Source organism: Chiroxiphia lanceolata, chromosome 5 (assembly GCF_009829145.1).
Source record: "Chiroxiphia lanceolata isolate bChiLan1 chromosome 5, bChiLan1.pri, whole genome shotgun sequence".
NCBI lineage: Eukaryota > Metazoa > Chordata > Aves > Passeriformes > Pipridae > Chiroxiphia > Chiroxiphia lanceolata.
The window spans coordinates 71,774,134-71,796,249 of record NC_045641.1 but is presented as its reverse complement, the minus strand read 5'-3'; the positions used below and the strand labels follow the sequence as shown (position 1 = coordinate 71,796,249).

General features: G+C 43.4%; 2 protein-coding genes across 2 annotated transcripts; one reads left to right on the top strand and one right to left on the bottom strand.

Moving 5' to 3' along the window:
* The first annotated feature begins 473 nt into the window (after nt 1-473).
* On the top strand, nt 474-5,470 carry LOC116787406 (poly(U)-specific endoribonuclease-A-like). The gene is given in 8 exon segments (XM_032688972.1): nt 474-559; nt 1,442-1,476; nt 1,479-1,528; nt 2,749-2,860; nt 4,480-4,601; nt 4,687-4,803; nt 5,128-5,183; nt 5,185-5,470. Coding segments are annotated over 8 exon segments (864 nt in total).
* Nucleotides 5,471-7,444: 1,974 nt separating this feature from the next.
* On the bottom strand, nt 7,445-22,116 carry A4GALT (alpha 1,4-galactosyltransferase (P blood group)). The gene is made up of 3 exons (XM_032688373.1): nt 22,088-22,116; nt 10,458-10,568; nt 7,445-8,696 (listed from the first exon to the last, which is right to left on the bottom strand). The coding sequence occupies exon 3, from the start codon at nt 8,652-8,654 to the stop codon at nt 7,563-7,565; it is 1,092 nt and encodes a 363-aa protein (XP_032544264.1). The 5' UTR covers nt 8,655-8,696; nt 10,458-10,568; nt 22,088-22,116; the 3' UTR covers nt 7,445-7,562.

Genomic DNA, 22,116 nt, shown 5'->3' with positions numbered 1-22,116 from the left:
TAGTTCTGTGAATATCACATATTTTTTTTATGCTCCTCAGCTGCTGCAGCACATCCTCTGGGGCTTTAATGTAAACTGCCTGCTTTTGGCTCCTAGCTCAGGGATGTGAATTTCTTTGGGCACCAAGCTCTCAAAGAGTTAAGCACAGATTGCTTGAGCTTTTCAGGGTTTTAAACTTAGGGTATGAGTTCCACCCCAGAGTTACACAGAGAATCTGGAGAAAAAGTATTGCTCAGTGACAGGGGAAAAAAGTCTCAGTTCTCCAAGCACAGTTTGCTACTTTCTGTTTCTTCCAATATGGAGCTTAAACCATCAGTTTCTGAGCCTGCCACAAAGTGCAGAGAGGAGAGGACACATAAAATGCTGGCTCACTTTTTGCACTTCCTGGCTCTCAAGCTGCCTCTCTTGAAGGCTGCCATGTCAGAAGACTGTGACTTCATCCCAATTTTTGTTTGCTCTTCCTGCTTGAGAGAATGGATTTTGCCACTGGCAGGAGGATACAGCGAGTTATCTCCATCCTGGACAGCACAGTAGGAGAAGACATAACAGGAATCAAGAGGTTCAGAGCTGGACTTGAAGGTGCTTTAGTTTAGTATGGGAGAACCAGTTAAAATCATGGCACGTTGGCCAAACAGCTATTTGAAAGAAATGCCCATTGTTAATAGATTTCAGTACTTTTCTTATTTTCTACTTTGGAGGAGAATTCAAACTTATCAAGTGGTTCTTCTCTGGGCTTTGATCCACGTACTGGTTTGTAACTGATTAATTCCACTGTCACTCATTTACAGATTAATCAATTCCTCTTTCTTCTCCACTCTATTCTTTGTCTTGATCCTATTGATGTGGACATGATGCACTTGGAGCTACCTCTGGGTGGTTCATCACAGTAACAACTTCCTAAATCTTGTTGATAGATGGATGAATAGACTTCTGAAAGCTGTACACTACCATGCAGGGCAAAATTCCATTAAAAACAAGGAAAGGAGCAGCCTAGGTAGGTCTGTATGTGCATCAGAGATCAGTGCATGAGAGACATTTATTGTAGAGGGAATTCTTCACTTCCCGTTCTGTTGGTAGCGCTGTTGCACACTGGTAACATCTCCTGCTTGCCTCTGGTTTGTACAAGAATGAAATACCACTGTCTTCATTTTTGTTTTTTGGAAACTGCAAGAAGACTTATCAACAAGAACTTTTTCAAATAAACTCTAATATAACCTTAGGGGAGGCTCAAGTTTCTTTACGGGTTACCTGCATTCTTTAAAGATGAATGTGTGGTTTTTAGACAAGCACTGACAGGAAGGTGTGGGGAGAAAGAGAAACCTCTCCTGATGACAAGCTGGTATCCAGAACATGGAGTGACATTAGAAGACTCCAGAAGTGGGACTTACAGAAGTAACAGCATGTCTTTTTTTAATGTGTATTTCTCTGCATTTCTTGACAGGAAGGCCTTAAATCATGAACTTTCTAAACTTTTCAGTGAGATGTTCACCGCCTCATGCCTGGGAGAGACTACACGATTGATGTGCAGGTAACCAGCTGCCAAGTCACATGAGGATTAAGGGCAGTGTGGTGCTGTAGGAAAAGGTGTCTGCAAAAGCGCCTTTCCTAAAAACAATTGCCTGTGCTTTGTAATTTCTATTTTCAAGATCTAACAAGACGATACTCTGAGCAATACGGTCTGAAATCAGTGCTGGCCACACTTCGAGCAGAACTAGAGATGTCCTGAGGTCCTCTCCTGGACATCTATGGATGTTTCAGCACGTGAATGATGGTTTGTGTGTACAGTCTGGGTGACTTGCAGTAGGTGAGATAGAACCCAAGTCATTCTTAAGGGAATAAGGGAGGAATTTGAGGAATTCTTGGGTTTTTCCTGGAGAGTGGGGAATAGCACAGAGGCGTGGGTGAAGAGGATTTCAGGGCTGTTGCTTACAGTCTGAGGGAACTGTAAGGGAGGAGTGGGTATCAGATTTGATAGGCAGCCATTTCACTCCTTTCTAGCTCAGTGTAGTGCAAACACAAGCATGTGTTTTAGCCACAGATTGCAAGAGGCCACTGAATATTCAGAATCCAGTTTTGTACTCACACAAATACTCACTTTATTCCGATGTTACTCAAATGTTTTATTCCAATGGTGCTTCACATTATAACATATAATGTTCTGTTGCTGATAAACTTGAAATAGGGGTACCAAAATAAAGCCAAAATATGTGTGGGGGAAACTTCTCCCATATGGTTTCTCCATTTGTCTTAACAAGGTTCTACTTACCCTTGCCCGTGTTAACAAACTGCTACTCATCTTCTATCCTCTTTCCTTGGGAATGCCTTTTATGAAATAGAAATTTGAAAATTGTCAGGAAAGCCTCCTCACAACTGCACAGAGAAGGAGGGTCCTCAAATGTCCTTTTTATTTATTTGAGTTGGGAGGGACCCTTGACTCTACATTAATTCTGCTTGTCATTTATATAGCAGAGTAACACAGCTGACTATTGATCAGAACTGAATTGTCACATGGATCATCACAGTCATCTCTGAGTCAACGGAGAAATTTCAGGCTCTTACAGTGTCAGAGATTATGCCTTTTTTACTTTATGTTGGCAATTCTTGTGTAATGTCTCCTCTTGTTTCATAGGAAGACAATTCCTAACAAAGAATCCTGATGGGGTTTGTTTGGATTATTACAAAGGCAGGCACTGTCTCCTCTGAGGACATCTTACTTCCCACATTGTTTTACTCTGGTATTTCTCCCAGGGAGAAGCAGGTCCAGCACAGCCAGGGGACAGTGCTGTCGGGGACAATGCAGCCAGACATCTGTTCCACAATGTAAATGAAGGACTCCTGAAGACCATAAAAAGTGAGACCTGTTCTTTTGTTAACGGTGGACATGACATGAAGAATCCATGTTGGGTTTTATGGGTTTGCCTAAAATGTAGCATCGTATATTATTTGGATGGTGGTGAGGTGTCGTTCTTTAAGTCAGAACGGCCAAAACGACACAGATATCAGACGTAGTCCAGGTGTAAGGTAATCAGGAAGCTGTTTATTGCACTCAAGTGTTTCTTTTATACTCTTTGTGCCACAACACAATTGGTCAAAAGTCTCAAGCATAAAACACTGTATACACTTTAATTGGTGATACAGAAGACACTGCACACACTCTTATTGGTGACACTGAAGACACTGTGCATGCTGTGACATGCTATTGGTGACACTATACACATTTTGATTGGTGACCTTTGGTCTGGGCTGCATTATGTTTGTTCCGTCCGGCATTACAGTAAATACTTCCTAAAAGTTGTTTAAATTCCTCGTCACTAATTGCCAGGCTGCTGACAGGTTCTCTGTCAACCCCGACAGTGAGGATCATCAGGCTGCGCATCATTTGAAGGGGGTTTTCATAACATGGAGGTTACCTTTGACCTTAGCCTCAGGGAGAACATCCTTTTATGCCTTAGCCAAAATCTGAATTTCTTTGTGATTCTTTCACTACAAAGTGAAAAGGATGAGACTCTTGCAGAAAGACTGAAAGAGGTGGGATTTTTCAGCCTGCAAAAGAGAAGGCTTCAGGGTTACCTAATTGTGGCCTTCCAGTACCTGAAGAGAGCTATAAGAAAGATGGAGGGAGACTATTTCCAAGGGCCTGGAGTGACAGGACAAGGGGAATGGCTTCAAATTGACAGAAAGTAGGTTTAGATTGGATTTTGGGAAGAAATTCTTCCCTGTGGGGGTGGGGAGGCCCTGGCACAGGTTGCCCAGAGGAGCTGTGGCTGCCCCATCCCTGGAAGTGTCCAAGGCCAGGTTGGATGAAGCTCTGAACAACCTGGGCTTGTGGAAGGTGTCCCTGCCCATGGCAGGGGGTTGGAATGAGATGATCTTTAAGGTCCCTTCCAACCCAGGCCATTTTACGATTCTATGTTTCTGTATATTAAAAAATACACCAAATTCATCTTTCCTCCTTTGCTCACAGCCTCTAAGCCCTTGCAGACAGCTCTACATCCATAGCTATTCCACGCATTGCTGTTGGGGGCTATAGCTCAAGCATGTCCATGAATGTGTATTTCCTTCCCTAATTTTTCTCAAGCTATCTCATGTAGGTTTAAGCTGTATTAGTCCTCCACTGAAATAATGCCCACAACGCCTTGTGCCAGCATAGCTCAAGTTCCTAAGCCTAGGTCTGTAATTGTGGTGGTCAGATGTGATTTGTTTTGGCAGAAGGTCATTGTTGCTTCAGCACTTGGCTCCCTGAGGAAGATGCTTATCTTTAAAAAGATCTTTAAAAGGTAGAGGAGTGATCTGGCCTTGAGTCACCTCGAGATCTACACCCAACAGCATTCCTGAAAACGGAATTTGACATATAAAGGATGGCTTTCTCTAAGGGTTATGTCTCAAGGCATATTCCATGGTATGTTTTTATCATGGCACACTCAGGCATATGGCCTGATCATCAGGATGAGCATGCTGGAAGTTTCTCTTTTTCCGCAGCCTATATTTCCTTATTGGACAACTATGAGACATCAACTGGTGTAGCTGAAGTAGTGACTCCAGAAGAAATAGCTGAAAACAACAGTTTTCTTGATGCTATCTTAGCAATAGAGGTCATGAGGGTAAGTAATGCAGATCTTTTTTTGTCACTGAAAACACTGAATTAAAAAATAAACTGTGTCTGTGTCTTGGTTTTCTATCCTTCAGCGAGCTCATGAATATCTGCTCAAAAAAACCCTAGCAAAGCCAAACCTTACTGATTTCAAACATCAGCTCTATGACATCTGGTTCCAGCTCTACACCAGGAAAGAAGGAGACAGGTATGTTTGATGGGTATGGCCACTGTTCATTCCTATGCTGTTTGATTTAGGTAAATATCTGAGTGCTATCTGTTACACACTGAACTGGAAGACATCCTCAGAATGGCTTCAAATTGACAGAGAGTAGGTTTAGATTGGACATTAGGAAGAGATTCTTCCCTGTGAGGGTGGTGAGGCCCTGGCACAGGTTGCCTAGAGAAGCTGTGGCTGCCCCATCCCTGGAAGTGTCCAAGGCCAGGTTGGATGGGGCTCGGAGCAACCTGGGCTAGTGGAAGGTGTCCCTGCCCATGGCAGGGGGTTGGAACTGGATGAGCTTTAATGCTTTCAGCCTGGCAAAGATGTCCAAGTTTTAGGCATCCAGTTCAGCTGGAAGGGCTCAGTCAAGCACTTTTATTGGTGTGAGCCCGGAGTTTGAATTTGCCCTTTACACTGTCATTTTCCTGCTGTCTGAAGAAAAAGTCATCCGTGAAACAGTGAAAATAGATGAGTATGAGCTACAGATGGTTGTCTGGCACCATGGGCACCACATTGGAACAGCATATCCTGTGCTGCTCAGCACCAGTAGTGAAGACTCGTCGTTAGAGCAGTCCACACTCCTTTTTTTCCAGAAGTGTGGTGTGGTGGGGAAGGGAGGAAAGAATGGGGGTGGACAGAACCAAACAGCAGAATAAGTTAATGTGCTGTTTTATACAACTCATTTTAAGTAAAAATTGATGACTCACTCTCTTTTGGTCTGCAATGTAGTGTTAAATCAGAAGTGTGCTGCAACTTAGCATCTGACAAACCATGAAACATACTGCTGCTCACATTAAAGGCTGAATCAGATTTACATTAAATTTACATCAGCCTTCTCTGCTGCTCCAGTTGGGTCCCTATAAATCTCTGGGGCCTGGTGGGATTCATCTGAGAAAGCTCAAAGAGCTACTGATGCCACCGCAAGGCCTCTCTCGATGATTTTTGCACTGTCTTGGAAATCTGGAGAGGTCCCAGTTGACTGGAAACTGGCTAATGTTGTTCCAATTTTCAAAAAGGACAAGAAGGATGACCCTGGAAACTACAGGCCTGTCAGCCTCACTTCAGTGCTTGGTAAAGTTATGAAGGAGATTATTCTGGGAGATGTTGAAAAACAACTGAAGGGCAATGCAGTCATTGGTCACAGCCAGCACGGCTTCATGAGGGGAAAGTCCTGCTGATCAAACCTGATTTCCTTTTAGGACAAGGTAACCCACTTGGTTGATCAAGGGAAGCCAGTTGATGTAATCCTTCGGATTTCAATAAAGCTTTGGATACTGTCTCTCCCAGTACCCTTCTGGACAAAATGTCCATTCCACAGCTAAATAAACTCATCATGTGGTGGGTGAGCAATTGGCTCACGAGTCCTGTACAGAGGGTGACAGTGACTGGGGTGACATCGGACTTGGGGACCTGTCACTGGTGGGGTTCCACAGGGCTCTGTCTTAGGCCCAGTGCTCTTCTACATCTTCATAAATGACTTGGACACAGGACTGGAAGGGATACTGAGCAAGTCTGAAGATGATACAAAACTGGGAGGAGCTGTTGACTCCCTTGAAGACAGAAAGGCCATTCAGAGAGACCTTGGTAAGTCAGAGGATTGGGCAATCACCAATCCTGTGAAGTTTAACAAAGATAAGTGCCAGATTCTGCAACTGGGCTGGGGCAAGTTGCCCAGATGTAGGAACAGACTGGGGAATGAGATGCTGGAAAGCAGTGCCAGGAAAGGGTCCTGGGGGTCCTGGTCAATGGCCAGTGGGACATGAATCAGCAGTGCCCTGGCAGCCAGGAGGGCCAACCCTGTCCTGGGGGGCATCAGGCCTAGCATCACCAGCCAGGCAAGGGAGGGGATTGTCCCGCTCTGCTCTGCCCTGGGGCAGCCTCACCTGCAATACTGGAGCACCATAATATAAGAAAGACATTAAGCCATTAGAGAGTCCAAAGGAGGACAATGAAGATGGTGAAGGGCCTTGATTTGAACGCGTGTGAGGACATTGAGGGCACTTGGTGTGTTCAGCTGGAGAAGAGGAGACTGAGGGGAGACCTCACTGCAGTTACAACTTCCTTGGGAGGGGAAGAGGAGGGGCAGGGCAGCTCTGCTCTGGGGGGACCAGTGACAGGACCCCCGGGAATGGCCTGAAGTTGTGTCAGGGGAAGTTCAGGTTGGATATTAGAAAAAGGTTCTTCCCCCAGAGGGTGGTTGGGCACTGAACAGGCTCCCCAGGGCAGTGGGCAAAGCACTAAGGCTGACAGAGCTCAAGGAGTGTTTGCATGATACTCTCAGGCATAGGGGTGTGACTCTTGGGGATGGTCCTGTGCAGGGCCAGGAGTTGGACTCGATGATCCAACTCGAAATATTCTGTGATATTCTGTAAATGCTGCAGAGACCAAGCCAAGGGTTCCTAAAGCTCTTGAAACTGTGCGAGAGACTGCTCAGGTCTTGATACACAGGAGGAACAGCTGAGAGAACAGCTGAGAGAACAGCAACAGAGGACCAACTGAGAGACGCTGATGAATGGGTACAACCTTCCCTGCAGCACCAAGTGTCCTGAAGGACGAGAGAGGCTGAACTCAGGCTCTCGTGAATATTTGAAACACCTCAGGGTCTGAGGCAGATATTGGAAATGGTACAAAATCATAGAGCTGTCACATGGAACATCTGCTCCCTGGTCTAGAAAACAACTGTGGAAGGTCAAAGGCACTCAGTTTGCTTCAGATTGGGGAACTTCTCTGCTGCCAAGGGCCCACAGGTCACATTGCAGGCCTTGACCACTCTTGAGAGTCCTGTTTCATCTTTGCATAGGTGGCGGGGCAGAACTGAGAATAGAGCTGAGCCAGCAGAGCCTGGGAAGGGATCTCTAGCCTGGTCCTGTGGTTCATTTGATTCCATATGTGCACTGCATAGGTGTTCTTAAGGAGTTTGTGAAGCTCCGAGGCACTGGTTGCCTCAAATAACTTCTTCCAGTCCTGCCAGGGAATAGGATAAACTGCTTCTGGGTCAAGAGCCCTCACCCCTTTGCAGCTCATGCTCTGAATAGTCCTGATGGGGCACCACTTCTTGAAGACACGTGTTAGGAGATGTGGGCCCTGGTGTCCCCAGATCCAGGCATTGTAGTTCTTCACAAAGTCTTTCATGCAAAGCGCCATGAACCTGTGCTTGGGCTTAAAGGACAAAAAGGCCCCATTCAGTTCATCCTCACTCTGTATCCCGAGGGAATTGGTGAGGTTCTCTAAGTTCCTAAGCACAATGAAGTCTGTATCGAGGTAGATGCCACCAAATTTCCACATGAGGACAATTCTGCACGCATCAGACAGGACGGGTAGGAAATAAGGCTCCCAGCGCCGCAGAGGCCACAAGTACCACTTCTTCAGAGGCGTTCCAGAAAAGAGCTCTGGCAAGTCCAGGGGCCGGATTTCCACGTTGGGGAAGCAGCTCAGCAAGGAGAAAACCCAGTGTTTGAGTAAGGAGGCATTTCCTTTTGCCAAGCCTTTCATGAGCACCACAACGCTTGTCCTGGGGTGTGTCCTGGCCGCTGACTCCACAGAGCACGAGAACAGGTAACCTGGGTTAATCCGCTCCGAGGTCTCCACGAAAAACACGTTCCCTCTGGAAGGAGAGGGCTCCCCAGCATTTGGAAGGGAAAAAGGCACAGAGTGAGCACAGTTGAATTCCCCAGGCAGGTCGTAGAGGCCACTGCCGTAGGAGTCCTCCACGATTCTCCAGTACAACGTGAGGTAGGCAAAGGACATCAACATGAGGGTGAGGATGAACAGAGCCCTGTGCTTGTGGCTCAGCAGCACCCTGGGTAGCTTTAGCAGAGAGTTGGGCATCCTGAGCATCATCTCTCCGGCCAGAGCCTGCTCTTCTGAGATTGCTGTCGGGACCTGAATGGAAGGAAAGAAGAAATAGACTCTGACAGACATGGCAGCAGACCACAAGCCTTGCTTCACGGTCAGGTGCCATCTTTATAGGTTGTCCTAGTTAGAACAGCTGGGACCGATTCATCACTGGATTGGTGTAGCCCAAAACTGTGTATTCTATAGCCTTCCATGCCATTTCCCAGAAACTGTTATCAGTAGAGGCCTGCGAAATAGGAAGATGTTCCTGTCCTCATACCCTTTTATGGAATTCCCCGCTCTGAGGGAAGGACTGAGCGTCCTCATACCCTTTTATGGAATTCCCCGCTCTGAGGGAAGGACTGAGCATTCCTGCCTGAACTGGAGAATATATAAACCTGGAGTTTCGGAACCTTTTCCCACTCGTGGGATCCAGAGGAAGACTGCAGCTCACCGCTCTCAACCAGCCTGCAACTCACCGCTCTCAACCGGACTGAGACCACCACCCTCAACTGGACTGCAATCACTACTTTTGACCAGACTGCAACAGCTCTCCCACCAGCAGGTTTTTCCCCCTCTCCCTTTACTTTGGACTCAGGGGGGGCGGGGGAGGCCCAAGGAACACCACTTTGTTTATGCCCCGGGGTGCTGGGTTATACATTTGGGTTTTGTGGGTTAAGACCAATTTTTTGTCTGTAGAACTGTACTTATTGTATTATTTTATTAAATTGTTATTCTGACTTATAATCTCTCTTTTGAGTTGAGTTCATTTCCCCTGCTGGTTAACTTTTAAACCAGCACATAGGTGCACAACAAACTCTGGGAAGAGCATTAGAAGCCTTATCTATCATCTTCCAGAATTTCAGGCCATTCTGGACATGAGATATATATGCAAAATGACCTGGGGCTACTGAAATAGGAGTGCTCCTTATGAACATTCCTGGAGCTCTGTCAACAGACATTGTGTGGAGCTGCTGCCCTGACAGCTGTCTCCCATGATGAGTTTTTTCTCCTGATCCACAACGTGTCCTTCCCCCCAAACCAAACAGTCTCCCAGGCTGTTGAACCAGCAGTTGCTGCCTTTTGAAACCAACCACCCACCCCTACAGAGAGCCTCGGTCATTTTTCATGGCACAGCAGCCTAGTGGAATGGATGGATAGTGGGAGGGGAACGGATACAAGGCAGCTCTGGAGGCAGACGCAGAAAATTAAGGACAAGAACTGCCTTGGTAAAGCGAGTTTCAAGGCTGCTTCCCAACCCTACAAAGCCATGCTGGATATGACCTGCTCAGCTCTTCCAGTGGATCCTGGTGATGGATATACAGTTCCCCTACCCTCCTGCCTTTACTCCCTCTCTTCTTCTGGCAAAAGGGAGGGATGGAGAGGAATAGATTATTAATGGTGCAGCAACAAACAGGTAAATCATTCTAGCTGCCTTCTCAGCATTTGCATCAGCATTTCTGCCCTTCCCATAAAATGAAGTTAAAGCATAATCAGCACCCTCTGGACCCACCACTGAGGCCCCAAAGGTCAATGCACAAAAGCACATGAAGAAGCAGCAAGGGAAGATTGTGGCATTTTAGGACCAGAAGAAATGGCCTCAAGTTGGGCCAGGGAAGGTTTAGAGTGGACATTAGGAGATATTTACTCACTGAGTTATCAAGCATTGGCACAGGCTGCCCAGGAAAGTGGTCACCATCCCTGGAGGTATTTAACAGACATGTAGGTCTGGCACTTAGGGACTCGGTTAAGTGGTGGACTTGGCAGAGCAAGGCTTGGGGTTGGACCCAAAGAAAGCAAGAGACTCACCTGCCTCTGCTTTCAAAACATCGGAGAATTCACTGCTCGGCTGGACAAGATTTTTAACAGGTCAGCGTCTCTGAGAGCACCTACAACTCTGTGGTCTGGCACTTCCTTCTTCTGGAAAGAAAAGGTGGGAGATGGAGTCTGAAGTGACAAACACAGTGGTAGGTGTGTAAATTTGCTACAAATTCAGTAACAAAACCAGAGAGGAGGAAAAGGTCCAGCAAAGTGCTGCTGCATACCCAGGTAGGGGTTTGGGACAATAAATATCACTGATCACAAGCAGCAGGAGAAAACAGCTGAAGATCTCCATTTTCTCCTGATTTACATTATTAACAAGAGTAGAAGAGGTAAGATTTGGCAATACCAGCATTCAGTAGGCGACTAATCAGTCAGGCAAATAGAAACAGAGTGGTGCCAAACAGGGGGATTTAGGGGAATTAGTTTTTAGCATTTTACCAACAACGTTAGAGCTCCTCCTTCTGACCTTGCAGGCAACGGCAGACCAAGCACATGTGAATATTTGAGGTAAGATGAGAGCTGCTTCTAAGGTGTTTAATTTCTGCTTTTACAAACCTAGTGTGACTGTCCTGGTCACTCCCCAAGTGTAGATCTCTGAAGCTCAAAGTGTAGATTTAATAAGATATATTACAGTAGATGAAAGAGTAGAGCTGAGTTTATCTTCCAAAAAGTCCAACAGCTTTTAACATTGTGAAATAAGCTGTGCAAATGCACAAAGTTTAATTGAAGGGTTCTGTCACCAATGTGCCAATGTCTCCCTCAAACTCCATGTAGTGAAAGTGGTGCCAGGTTCTTAACAAAGTTAAAAAGCAGTAACTTTTCACGAGGAATATGTTCTTTAAAGAAATTTTTGTCTGAAAGGTGCAAAACATTTAAGTGTCTTCTCTGCTTTAATCTCTGTTTACCTTTTGGTAAAAGTTTGCATATTTTAAAAGAAATAAAATAAATACAATGCAATATAGTAAAAGCAGAAGTTCTGTGAGACAAACCAAAAATGTGCAAAATGTAACACAGAACTATATTATGCTTGCTATAGAGAGCTATAGGTCAGTTTGGTAACAGAACAGAATTTTCCATTTCAATATTTCAGATTAATCACTCCTCAGCTGGGGGGGGGGAAAGGAAAAATCTCTGGTGAGATTTTTTTTCCTCAGTCATTTTTTTTAATCTCTGTTGAACAAAAGCCTTGTTGTTCTATGATTTTTCCAACACACCTCCAGTTTCTAAGACTGGCAACTTTGGAGTGTTTCTACACTTCCTCTAGGCAATAACACATCACCTGGTATCATATATTGTCCTCTAGCAACACCCTTCCCTTTGTGGTAATATCTCTTTCCAAAAGTTACCTGTCAAATTCTTTAAAGAAGAAAAATGGGTGACTCTAAGTGCCATCTCATCATTTACCAACTTGCAAGGATCTCAAATGATCCTGAGTATTTCTTAGTGAAGCTCCATAAGCACAAATAAAACACTACAACCTGATGTCTTCCATGTAGTGTCAGGATGCTGGGGCTTCACTGTGCCAAACCAAGGTCCCTGGGAATGGAGCAGTGAAGGGTTTCATCCTGGTGGGAGCACCAAGCATTGCGGTGAGCGCGGTGGAGAGAGGAAAGATGCACTGCAAGGCACAAAGGGGAGCAGGAGCACTTACACACAGACCTAGGTAGAGAAAGGCTGCCAAAATGAGGAACCCAGTACAGTCTGCAGTCAGATTCTTTCCACTCTAATACAGGAGAATCATATTCAGCACCGTGTCAAGAAAAGTTTCCCAATGGTTTTTTTGTAACCTCTTTCGGGTCTTCTTTACCTGAAAGGAGCAGTTTTGCACCTCACAGCTTTTAGCTTTTTGGGAAGCACACCACATAACCCCCTTATCAATACTTAAGATGGAAGGGAAGGCAGAATTTGGCTGCAGAAAGCTTCTGGAAAGGGCAACCAGACAAAAGGGAGATGTTATCCGTAGGTCAGCCAGGAAACTGATACAGCTTTGTGCCACCAAACAGTAGTTTCCTATTACTGCATGTCTGTAGAAAGCCATGCACACTCCTTGTGTGCATGTGCATAAAATTTAAGTCTAAACATTATTTAACCCTCACAGCTCAAGAGAGAATACAGGCACATGACTAGAAGAGGAGCATCTCTTTGGAAGGAGATGCACATCCGAGGAGACTGCGAGAATAAAGACATCAGAATTACCTCTGGTCACAAAGGGAGCAAATCCTGCTACCCCACAGTACCACTGTTAACTACAAATTTGTGCAAGAGTTTCACAGCAGGTCCTGCACTGAAGATGCTGTCCTCTTTTCCAGGGAGTCAGTCACCCAGCAGCATTAATAAGTGAAGAGATGGAGTGCAGTAGAGCATATTCATGATTAAACACTTCAAGCCTATTAGGCTTGAAATTTTTTTACTTTGTCTAATCTGAATGATCCTTTTTTTCTCTGTTTTTAAAATCAAGAGACATGCCAGAAAGGAAAGATGGTCCAACAGCAGGCTACACATGGATTCAGGGGATTTCTGATTATTTTGCTGTTCTGGGACAAGTTTCTTACAGACCAAGGAACAGGTCACTTAAAATTGATGTGCAGTCTCACCTCTGATTTGAAATGATAGTGAAGTCAATGTCTGAATTTCTTCAAGGATTTCAGGAGTTGTTTTTCTGTCTCTAACACAATCTTTCTCCTGTTAATGTTGAAGAAGTAGTTTCCTATCTGACAGAGCAACATATTGAAGATTGGATGACATTATCCCATGCACCTTGCACAGATGGGAGGTTTTATGCAATTGTACAAAAAAATAAGAATGTGAACATTTTGCTTTTTAACAGAAAAATCTTAATAAACATGATTATACTTAATTCTTTGCTGGCAGGGCAGTGGTAGAATCTGAAGTTCCACCAGACAGTATTTAAAGTGTTGGGCAGAGTTCCCAGCCCCAACCGAAGATAATTTTAAAAGCCAGCAGAGACAGCAAAGAAATGAGTTCGTAGCATATCACCTGTTCCCCAGTGAAAGCACCACCGAAAATAAGAATTGTGAGTCTGTTCCTGTGTTGCTGGGTTGTTCAGATTTCAGGAGTTTTAAAGTATTTATTTGGTCAGGAGTGCCTGTGAGAGAAAAAAAAACAAAACACAAGCTCAAGATGAGAGCAGAGGGAGGAATCACAAAGCCAGAAGACACAGTCCAAGCTCTTGACAAGCATGGGAAGCACAACCCTTAGGGAGCTAAATGACAGTACAGCTACACTGATTTACTGAGGGTAAAGTCTCCAGTCTCTCCTGCCATCACATACTAGACCTTGATCCAAACCACAAGGGCACTGCCAGCAAGGCACACCCAGCACTAGGCACTGCCCATCTGGCCTCACCTCTACATATGGAACATCTGTATGGTTTTATATGGTAACTGTGACTGGCACAGAGGCTTCTCCCTGTACCAGTAACCAAACAAATCAAGACGGAAGTAGAATTACTCCTAAGCACCTTGTGCCAATATATCTGCTGATGTCCTGACAAAGGCAAGGTTGTTAAGCAAGTGGCCCCAGTCGCTTCCTCCTCAGGCTCTTGATGCTCCTCTGAACCTGCTGTGACTGGTCTTGCACCAAAAGGTCAGTTCTGCTGAAGGTTTTGATGTTCTTCCTTGTTTAGCTCCTCAAACTGGTGACACAGGCACAAATATTGGCACAGAGAGAGATTCCAGAACAGGCATCCAGGAGGCTGCATCATTCTAGTGTCACCCAACTTAGCTCCATGGTAACACCAAACTGGACACCAAGGCCTTCACTACAGAACTTGGCCCTGTGAAAGCCCTGAACAGGAAAAATTTCATTGGAGCCACTCTTAGATGGATGGAGCAAATGCCTTGAGAGTCAGTAGAAATCCAGTGAGAAAGAAAACTTGGGACACAGGTACCAGCTGCTCCCTGAACTACACACATAAAACTAATTTCTGGCAGGCAGACTGTTGCTCAGTCACCATCATGCTGTCCTGCCATTTTTGTGTGGCCAAGCAGGGCATATGAACAAGAAAAGGGTATTCACACACAACTCACTAGTCAGTGCTTCCTCCTACAGTGCCAGTGACTCAAGACATTGATGGAATTGCTACAAGAACCCAAAACAGGGGAATTTGTGTTTCTTAATATTCGCTCCTCTGACTTCCACTGCAATGAACCCCGTGAATAACAGTGCAAACCCCTCTGAGTTCAGCAGAAGCTAGAGAGCGTTCCCTTAGGGTTAAGAAGCATCCAGTCTATTCCAAGAAACCTCTCATGCATTAGAAAACAACACATTCACTTAACTAGGATAGTTCATTTTTAGCCAAAGCTTCCAAACTCCCTTTCTTTCAGCAGCATTACTAGTTTTAGGTTACTACAGTTACAAGAGTTACATATTTTCTTATGCCTCTTCAGTAGGTGCTTTCTTCCCCCTCTCACCACAGTGTGATAAATAAATAATTGTGATTCGTGAAACAAATGAGTGATTACATCAAAATAAAACAAACGGATTGTAAAACTTAATTACACCCCCCTAAAGAAATAAAACAGACCCTTACAAGGTCAAGAGGCCTAAAACCTCCTTACTATCCTGAGAACAAAATATAGTAGAACTTTAAATCTTTAGGTGTCTGTTCATCCAAGAATGCATGAATTATGACTGGTTGTAGAGATAACACTTCTAGCTTTAGCTGTAAAAAACCCCATATATTAAATACTTAGCAAAAACCTGTAGAATGTATATGTATATAATTAATATGCATGAAGTAGCTAAGATAAATACTAAATGTACCCTGTAGTATGTGTGCAGATTTGGGAAACTGGTCCCCATCTCTGTCACGCAGTCGGCTGCTTGCTTTTACCATATAATAAACTATTATTCAAAAACTTATAGAAACTCGAGACTTTATCACAATTGGTGACCCCGACGTGATGTTCTCCAAGTCCTGCTGGGTTAATTAGTACTCGAAACGGGGGGGCCCCCGCTGAATTCAGCGGCCTATTTCGGGTCTAATTTTCCACAGGACCAGAGTAACACATTATATAGTTATACAGTAAAAGCAAGGATTGCTCCCAGATTGCTGCAGCAAAAAGGGCCCATAATTCTCGTGCACAAAGACCCAGGGAAGAACAACGGACTGTGAGTATTCCCTGGTTGGGCGGATAAAAGAGGTCAAAGTGAATGAGTGAATAAGACGTAGCTTTGCTGCGAAGTGATTGCGGTTTCTGTCTCCGTGCGAACGGAACAGCCAGTGACCAGGCGAAACAAGAGAATTGGTGATTGGACCTCTGGGGTCAGTGGAAAAGTCTTAAGGAGAGACCTTTGTGTCAGTGGGGAGGGTTTAGAAGGGATCCCAGAGAGTCGGTGGAGAGGGACCTTGGAAAACTATGGGGCAAGGATTCAGTAAGAAACGTAGCCTCAAGAGAAAAGGAAGCAAGCAGGCATTGCCCAAGCAGGCATTGCTGGATATTACCCCGACCAGTCCTTTGGGGGTAATGATATCAAACTGGGGAGATATTGAGAATATTAGTAAGTTAACCAAAGAAAGGCCAATAGAAAAGAGATCAAAAGAAGTAAAATGGGAACTATTAGGTAGCTTACCTCTCCCCTATAACCCTTCTTATCTTTTACAAACTTCCTCGGCTGTAGTTCCCACAGCCCCAAGAAATACTCCCCCTTCCTCTCCACAACTTCCCTCGGCTGTAAACCTCACAGCCCTATTAAATCAGGGGTATGGAAGTCCCAAAAGAACTAAAGCCCAAAGAAAAAAACAGACAGTCCTAAGAAACGTCAGAGCCTTTTCAGTAGATCAAGAAAGCTCTGGTGAAGAAGACAAAAGTTTAAAAACAACGAAAGAAATAGGGAAACTGATAGAAGACCTCTTGGGAGTAGCTGAACAATTAAACAAATTCTTAGGACTTGATTGGGAATGTAACTCAGCCCTGACTAAGTACTGTACTTCCTTGACCCAAAGAACCAAAAAGGCTGTTCCCTGTGAGAAAAATGTCAAAAAGGCATTTAAAGATCAGCAAGAAAAAAAAATAAAACCCCTATTACCTGGTTAGAAAGACTAAAGAAAAATTTACAGCAATATTTAGGCATTAGTCCTGATACACCAGCTGGCCTAATATTGTTGAAAGTCCACTTTATAAATTATGCCTGGAGTGATACTAAAAGAGAACTAAAGAAATTCGATGGATGGGAGAAAGGGGAGCTCAAAGACTTACTGAGAGAAGCCCAAAAAGTATATATAAGCAGCCCCCAACAAATTGTTTCAAGAGACCAGGTAGTAAAATGTTTTTATTGTAAAAGAAAAGGTCATCTAAAAAGAAATTGTCTGAAAAGACAGAGAGACTTGAAACTGTTTGAATAAAATAAATGAGATTAAAAGTGTCAAGAGCTCTATTTTCCAAGAATAACACACTGTAACCAGCTCTTGACAAAACTGAATTAAAACCTCAAGGTGAAAAATATAAATTCATAGTAAAGATTGAATCTAATAGAAAAGATATAACCAAAGTTCCCCAAAATTATAAAGCCAGTAAAACTACAATCAAAGTGATTAGAACAAAGAGAATAAATTCACAATACCTCTCAAAAAACAACTTAAATTTTGCAGTTTATTTCAAGCACTGGAGAGAACGACTAGACCTTCCCTTTTGCACTATTAGCCCACGCGAAACACGCTGGGATCAGCCCAGCAACCCGTTCGAGCAGTGCCCCAAACCCTGTGATAAACAGACAGATCTCTGTAGGGAGCGGGCTCACACTGCCAGTGACCCCCCCACGCTCATCAACGCCAGACCCCTCCTCAGCCCGGCTGCCGGCGACCTGCCCATGCTGAGTCATCTACCTTGCCCTGGCACATGAACTGGGGGCACTGTGTGCCATCATAGAGTCGGCATCCCCTCCCAACAGACACCCTGGAGACATCGTGGAGTGAACTGTCAGCTTCAGCTCTTGGTTGCTTTTTCTCTGTCTTCCCCGAGTGGGAGGAGGGAGGAAGGGGGGAAACTGAAGTGGTGTCCTGCAGGAGCAGGACGAGGGAGTCTATAACTGTAATTTTGGTGACTTGAGAAGAGGAAAGTTATTTCTGTAATATACTTTGTCCTTTAGAACAACAAACACCAGGTCCTAAAAGTATGTATATGTATGCAGTTGAATGTCTTCAACCATATTTGCAGTTAAATTTGGAGAAGGTTTTGAACAGTGATAAAGAGAAAGGAGGAGGAAGAGAGAAAGTGATTGATTTATGCTGTGTTGGAAGCCCTGCTGTAGTGGGTCTGTGGTTGTGTTTGTCAATGTAGTAGGAGAAAGCGTGTGAGGTTTTTTTACTGTTAAAAATTTGATTTTAGAGGAGCTGGTAAGTGTTTGCAAGTGATAAAATGGATTATTTTGCTTACCTGTGTCTCAAGTTTGGCACTTTTAGAGATCCTCACCCATTAAACAAGCTAACATGAGGGGGGAGGGGACTGTAGTGAAATAAGAAGGGGAACCACTGCTTTACTCTTGATATGGGTTGGAAATTAACTATTTATAAAAAGTTCATTTCAGCAGACAGACCTGGTAACCAAGCAAAGACACCAAAACTTGGACTGGAAGTGGTATGGATGAAAAAGATTTTTGTGCGAAAATGAACAAATACCAATCTCCAAAAAGTGATGCATATACAAAATTGAAGTGCAATTTTGAATAATACTGTCAGAACACTAGATAATACCATGACTATTATATTTGTCTTTTGTTATCTTCTGATTTGTAAATATTCTGTCCTGGCAGTTTAACAACCTTTTATACTTCCTGATTACTACAGCTATCCTGGGAAAAGGGGAGCAGGGAGAGAATTTAACTCCTTTGTACCCGGGGGTGGAGGAAGGGGGGGCTAGACCGAATCCCGAGGGGCTGTGCTGAATCCTAAAAGGCTGTAAATAGCCCCAAGATCCCCAATACAAAAAGGTTAAAAGAAAAAATCAGGAAGCATAATTCTAATCAATACAAGAGCTGCATTTTAGCTATTAATCAAACTTTAGTACCCACTGCTGTAAGTTTTGTATCGATAAGGGGAGCCATGGGTCAAACAGAAAAAGCTCATTTCTTGAAACCTTTCAAATACAAATTAGGAAAGCAATTTGAAATCCACAGATTCTTATACGTGCCAAACTCACCAGTTTGTTTACTGAGAAGAGACTTATGAGAGCCATTGAAAGTTGAAATTAAATTTGAACAGAACAACATAAAATTCAAAGTAAAAAGGAGCAATTGATTGAGATTTTAAATCTTGCCCTAATAGAGACTCAAAGTTCAAGCAGCATACATGAAAAAGTAACAGATCAAAGTATGAGCTTCGGAAACTCCAAGAAGAGCAAAACTAACATTGTCAATTGAAGTAAAAGTTAAATTAGGGGCACAGTCAATAAAGATTAAACAATATCCCCTAAAATAGAGAATAAGGAAAGGATTCAACACAATATAGAAAAGTTTATTAAACATGACTTATTATTAAAAAAATATAAATCAAAATATAATACTCCCATCTTACCAGTAAAGGAACCTGATGGGAAGTATAAGATAGTGCAAGATCTTAGAGCAATAAATAAGATAACTAAAGGCTTGCACCCCATAGTAGCAAATCCATATACACTGCTGACTAAATTAACACCAGAGCTAAAATAGTTTACTGTCCTGGATCTAAAGGATGCTTTCTTCTGCCTGCCCTGGAGCCCTGAAAGTTAATCACTATTCGCTTTTAAATGAGAAAATCCTCGCACAAGAAAGAAAATCCAAAATAATATGTATTGAATGAACTGTTAACATACAAAACTGTCTCAGATTAATTGAGTACTAAGAGCTATACAACAAGTCTCCTACCTCGATTATGAAAACGCTGCAAGACAACGAACCCTAAAAACAGCAAAGAAAGAATCTATCTGCCAGACTCCTCGGCCACAGAAAAAGGAAGAGCTCCAAACATTACTCAGAAGAACCGAATAATGTCGTTTATAGATCTACAGCTATGGACTTCTAGTAAAGCTCCTGCGTGAACTCATAAAGGTGAGTCCAACATACTCACTTGGGGTAAAGAAACTGATAAAGCTTTTCATAAGCTAAAACAACACTGATGAGGGCTCCAGCCCCTGATTTAAATCACTGGCTTTCACCTCAGCGCTTTCTGAAATACCAAGCCACAAAATAAATCAATCCAGCTTTTTCTTCAAGAAGCCACCAAAAATACAGTTGCACATGACTGCTTAGAGACAATAAGAGCAACATACTCCAGCCAACCAGACTTGAAAGAAGAAGCCCTGAAAGATGCTAAAGACTTCTGGTTCACAGAAAAAATTTTGTCTAGAAAAGAGGACGTAAAGCTAGATATGCCATAACCATGATAAATGAAGTAATAAAGGCAAGAGCCCTCCTGTCAATATCTTAACTTGAAAAACAGAGATTATAACACTTCAGTTGCCAGAAAAGTTGCTATTATGCATTGAAAAGCTTACCAAAAAAAAGGGTGTTACTGGCCATGAAAGAAGAAATGCCATGGATGATCGGAGGCAAAAAGGGCAGTAAAAGTAGAAGAAAGCAAAGTCCAATATTTGATCCCTGATGGTAAAATTCAAATTCAGTAGTCAAATACAGAGCCTAGATACTCTAAAGAAGACTGAAAGTTAATCCAGAATTTAAGAGGAAAAATAGAAGAAAAACAAATGGGCCAAGACACCACAGGGTGAGTTACTAATATCCTCTTCTATTTTTTGAGCACTTATCATAACAGAACACAAGAAAACACATTAGGAGCAGAAGCTTTATACAAATATCTAAGCCAAAATATAGTAACACGAAATCTCTATACCATTGTGAGACAGGAGACGCATAGCAAAATTCAACTCAGACAAACAGAAAAAATAATTTTCCAAGACAGAAATGGCAAATCAATTTTTAGAACTACCCAGAAAAAGAGGAGTATAGATATTTGCTTGTTCTCAATGACACTTTTTCAGGTTGACCTGAGGCGTATCCTTGTCAAACTAATCTAGCCAGAAACATAATAAAAGTACTATTAAAAATTATATTGTACATTTATAAAAACAACTTAAAATATTAAAGAGCTAATCCTCGAAACAAGCTTGTAACCTCGAGAGGCCAATTCGTAGTTATACCTAGAGATTATACATATGTAAGATATTTTACAGGTGAACTCCTGGAGTCGAAGTGAAAAATCTATATCAAGTGATGCTAATTACACAAACTGCAATCAAAATTTAAAAAAGCAACTTCCTTAAATACATTACACCAAAGTCAAGAAAACGCCAAGATCTGCGAAGACAACATCGCCAACAGAAAATTTAAAATAAAATTAAGACATAAACCGACGAATGGAAATGTAAAGATATTTTTGAAACTTTTGACTCTATTACTGTATACAATAACTAAGACAAAATATACAAAGTTAATATTATAAAAATCAAAAAGTCACAAATCAATAAGTTAATAATAAAAGAAAGGGAGGGAATTGTGATAAATAAATAATTGTGATTCGTGAAACAAATGGGTGATTACATCAAAATAAAACAAATGGATTGTAAAACTTAATTACACCCCCCTAAAGAAATAAAACAGACCCTTACAAGGTCAAGAGGCCTAAAACCTCCTTACTATCCTGAGAACAAAATATAGTAGAACTTTAAATCTTTAGGTGCCTGTTCATCCAAGAATGCATGAATTATGACCGGTTGTAGAGATAACACTTTTAGCTTTAGCTGTAAAAAACCCCATATATTAAATACTTAGCAAAAACCTGTAGAATGTATATATATATGATATAATTAATATGCATGAAGTAGCTAAGATAAATACTAAATGTACCCTGTAGTATGTGTGCAGATTTGGGAAACTGGTCCCCATCTCTGTCACCCAGCCAACTGCTTGCTTTTTCCATATAATAAACTATTATTCAAAAACTTATAGAAACTCGAGACTTTGTTTAGCACAACAGCGAGCATTTCTACAGCTCGATTTTGATCTTTCTTGCTCGGACTCCATCATTTTCCAGGGCACGTCTGACTGGGGACACGACGGCCAACGGCACCCTCCCCGCTCACCAGTTCTGCCTTTCCACCCTCCCAGCCAAGCCAGCCCATCACTGCTGGCAGAGCAGAATCCCACATTTCTCCGTCTCATCTCACCCTTTTCTCCTCGTCCTCCCACTGTGCTGCTGCCACTCTCCTGGACCCACAGCTCCAGCGTCCAACCAGTCCTTCTGAGCAGGACAGAGCCCTTCAACCACAACCCTCACAGAGCTGCGCAGGGACCCGAGAGGGGCTCCCCATCACATACCTCAGCCCAAATGCCTCGCCCCCTCCAGGAGGGAGCCCTCCCTGTCCGCAGAGCCCTGATTGTCAACACAGAGCCAGCTCAGGGCTACCCGGGAGTCCCTCAGCCCGGGGTTCCCGCTGCCCTCTCCGGCGGGCAAGGCGGCTCCAACCGGGGGCCGGAGACACACTCTGCTCGTGGAAAAGTTCCCTGTGGAAAAATACACCTTTCCCCGAGCGCGACGGGAGGGAGAAGCTGCCCAGCCCCGTCTCACGGGCAACCCGAGACCCGCAGGGCAGCCCCGGGCTCACCTCCGTGCTTGCCGAGACGAGCGGCTTCA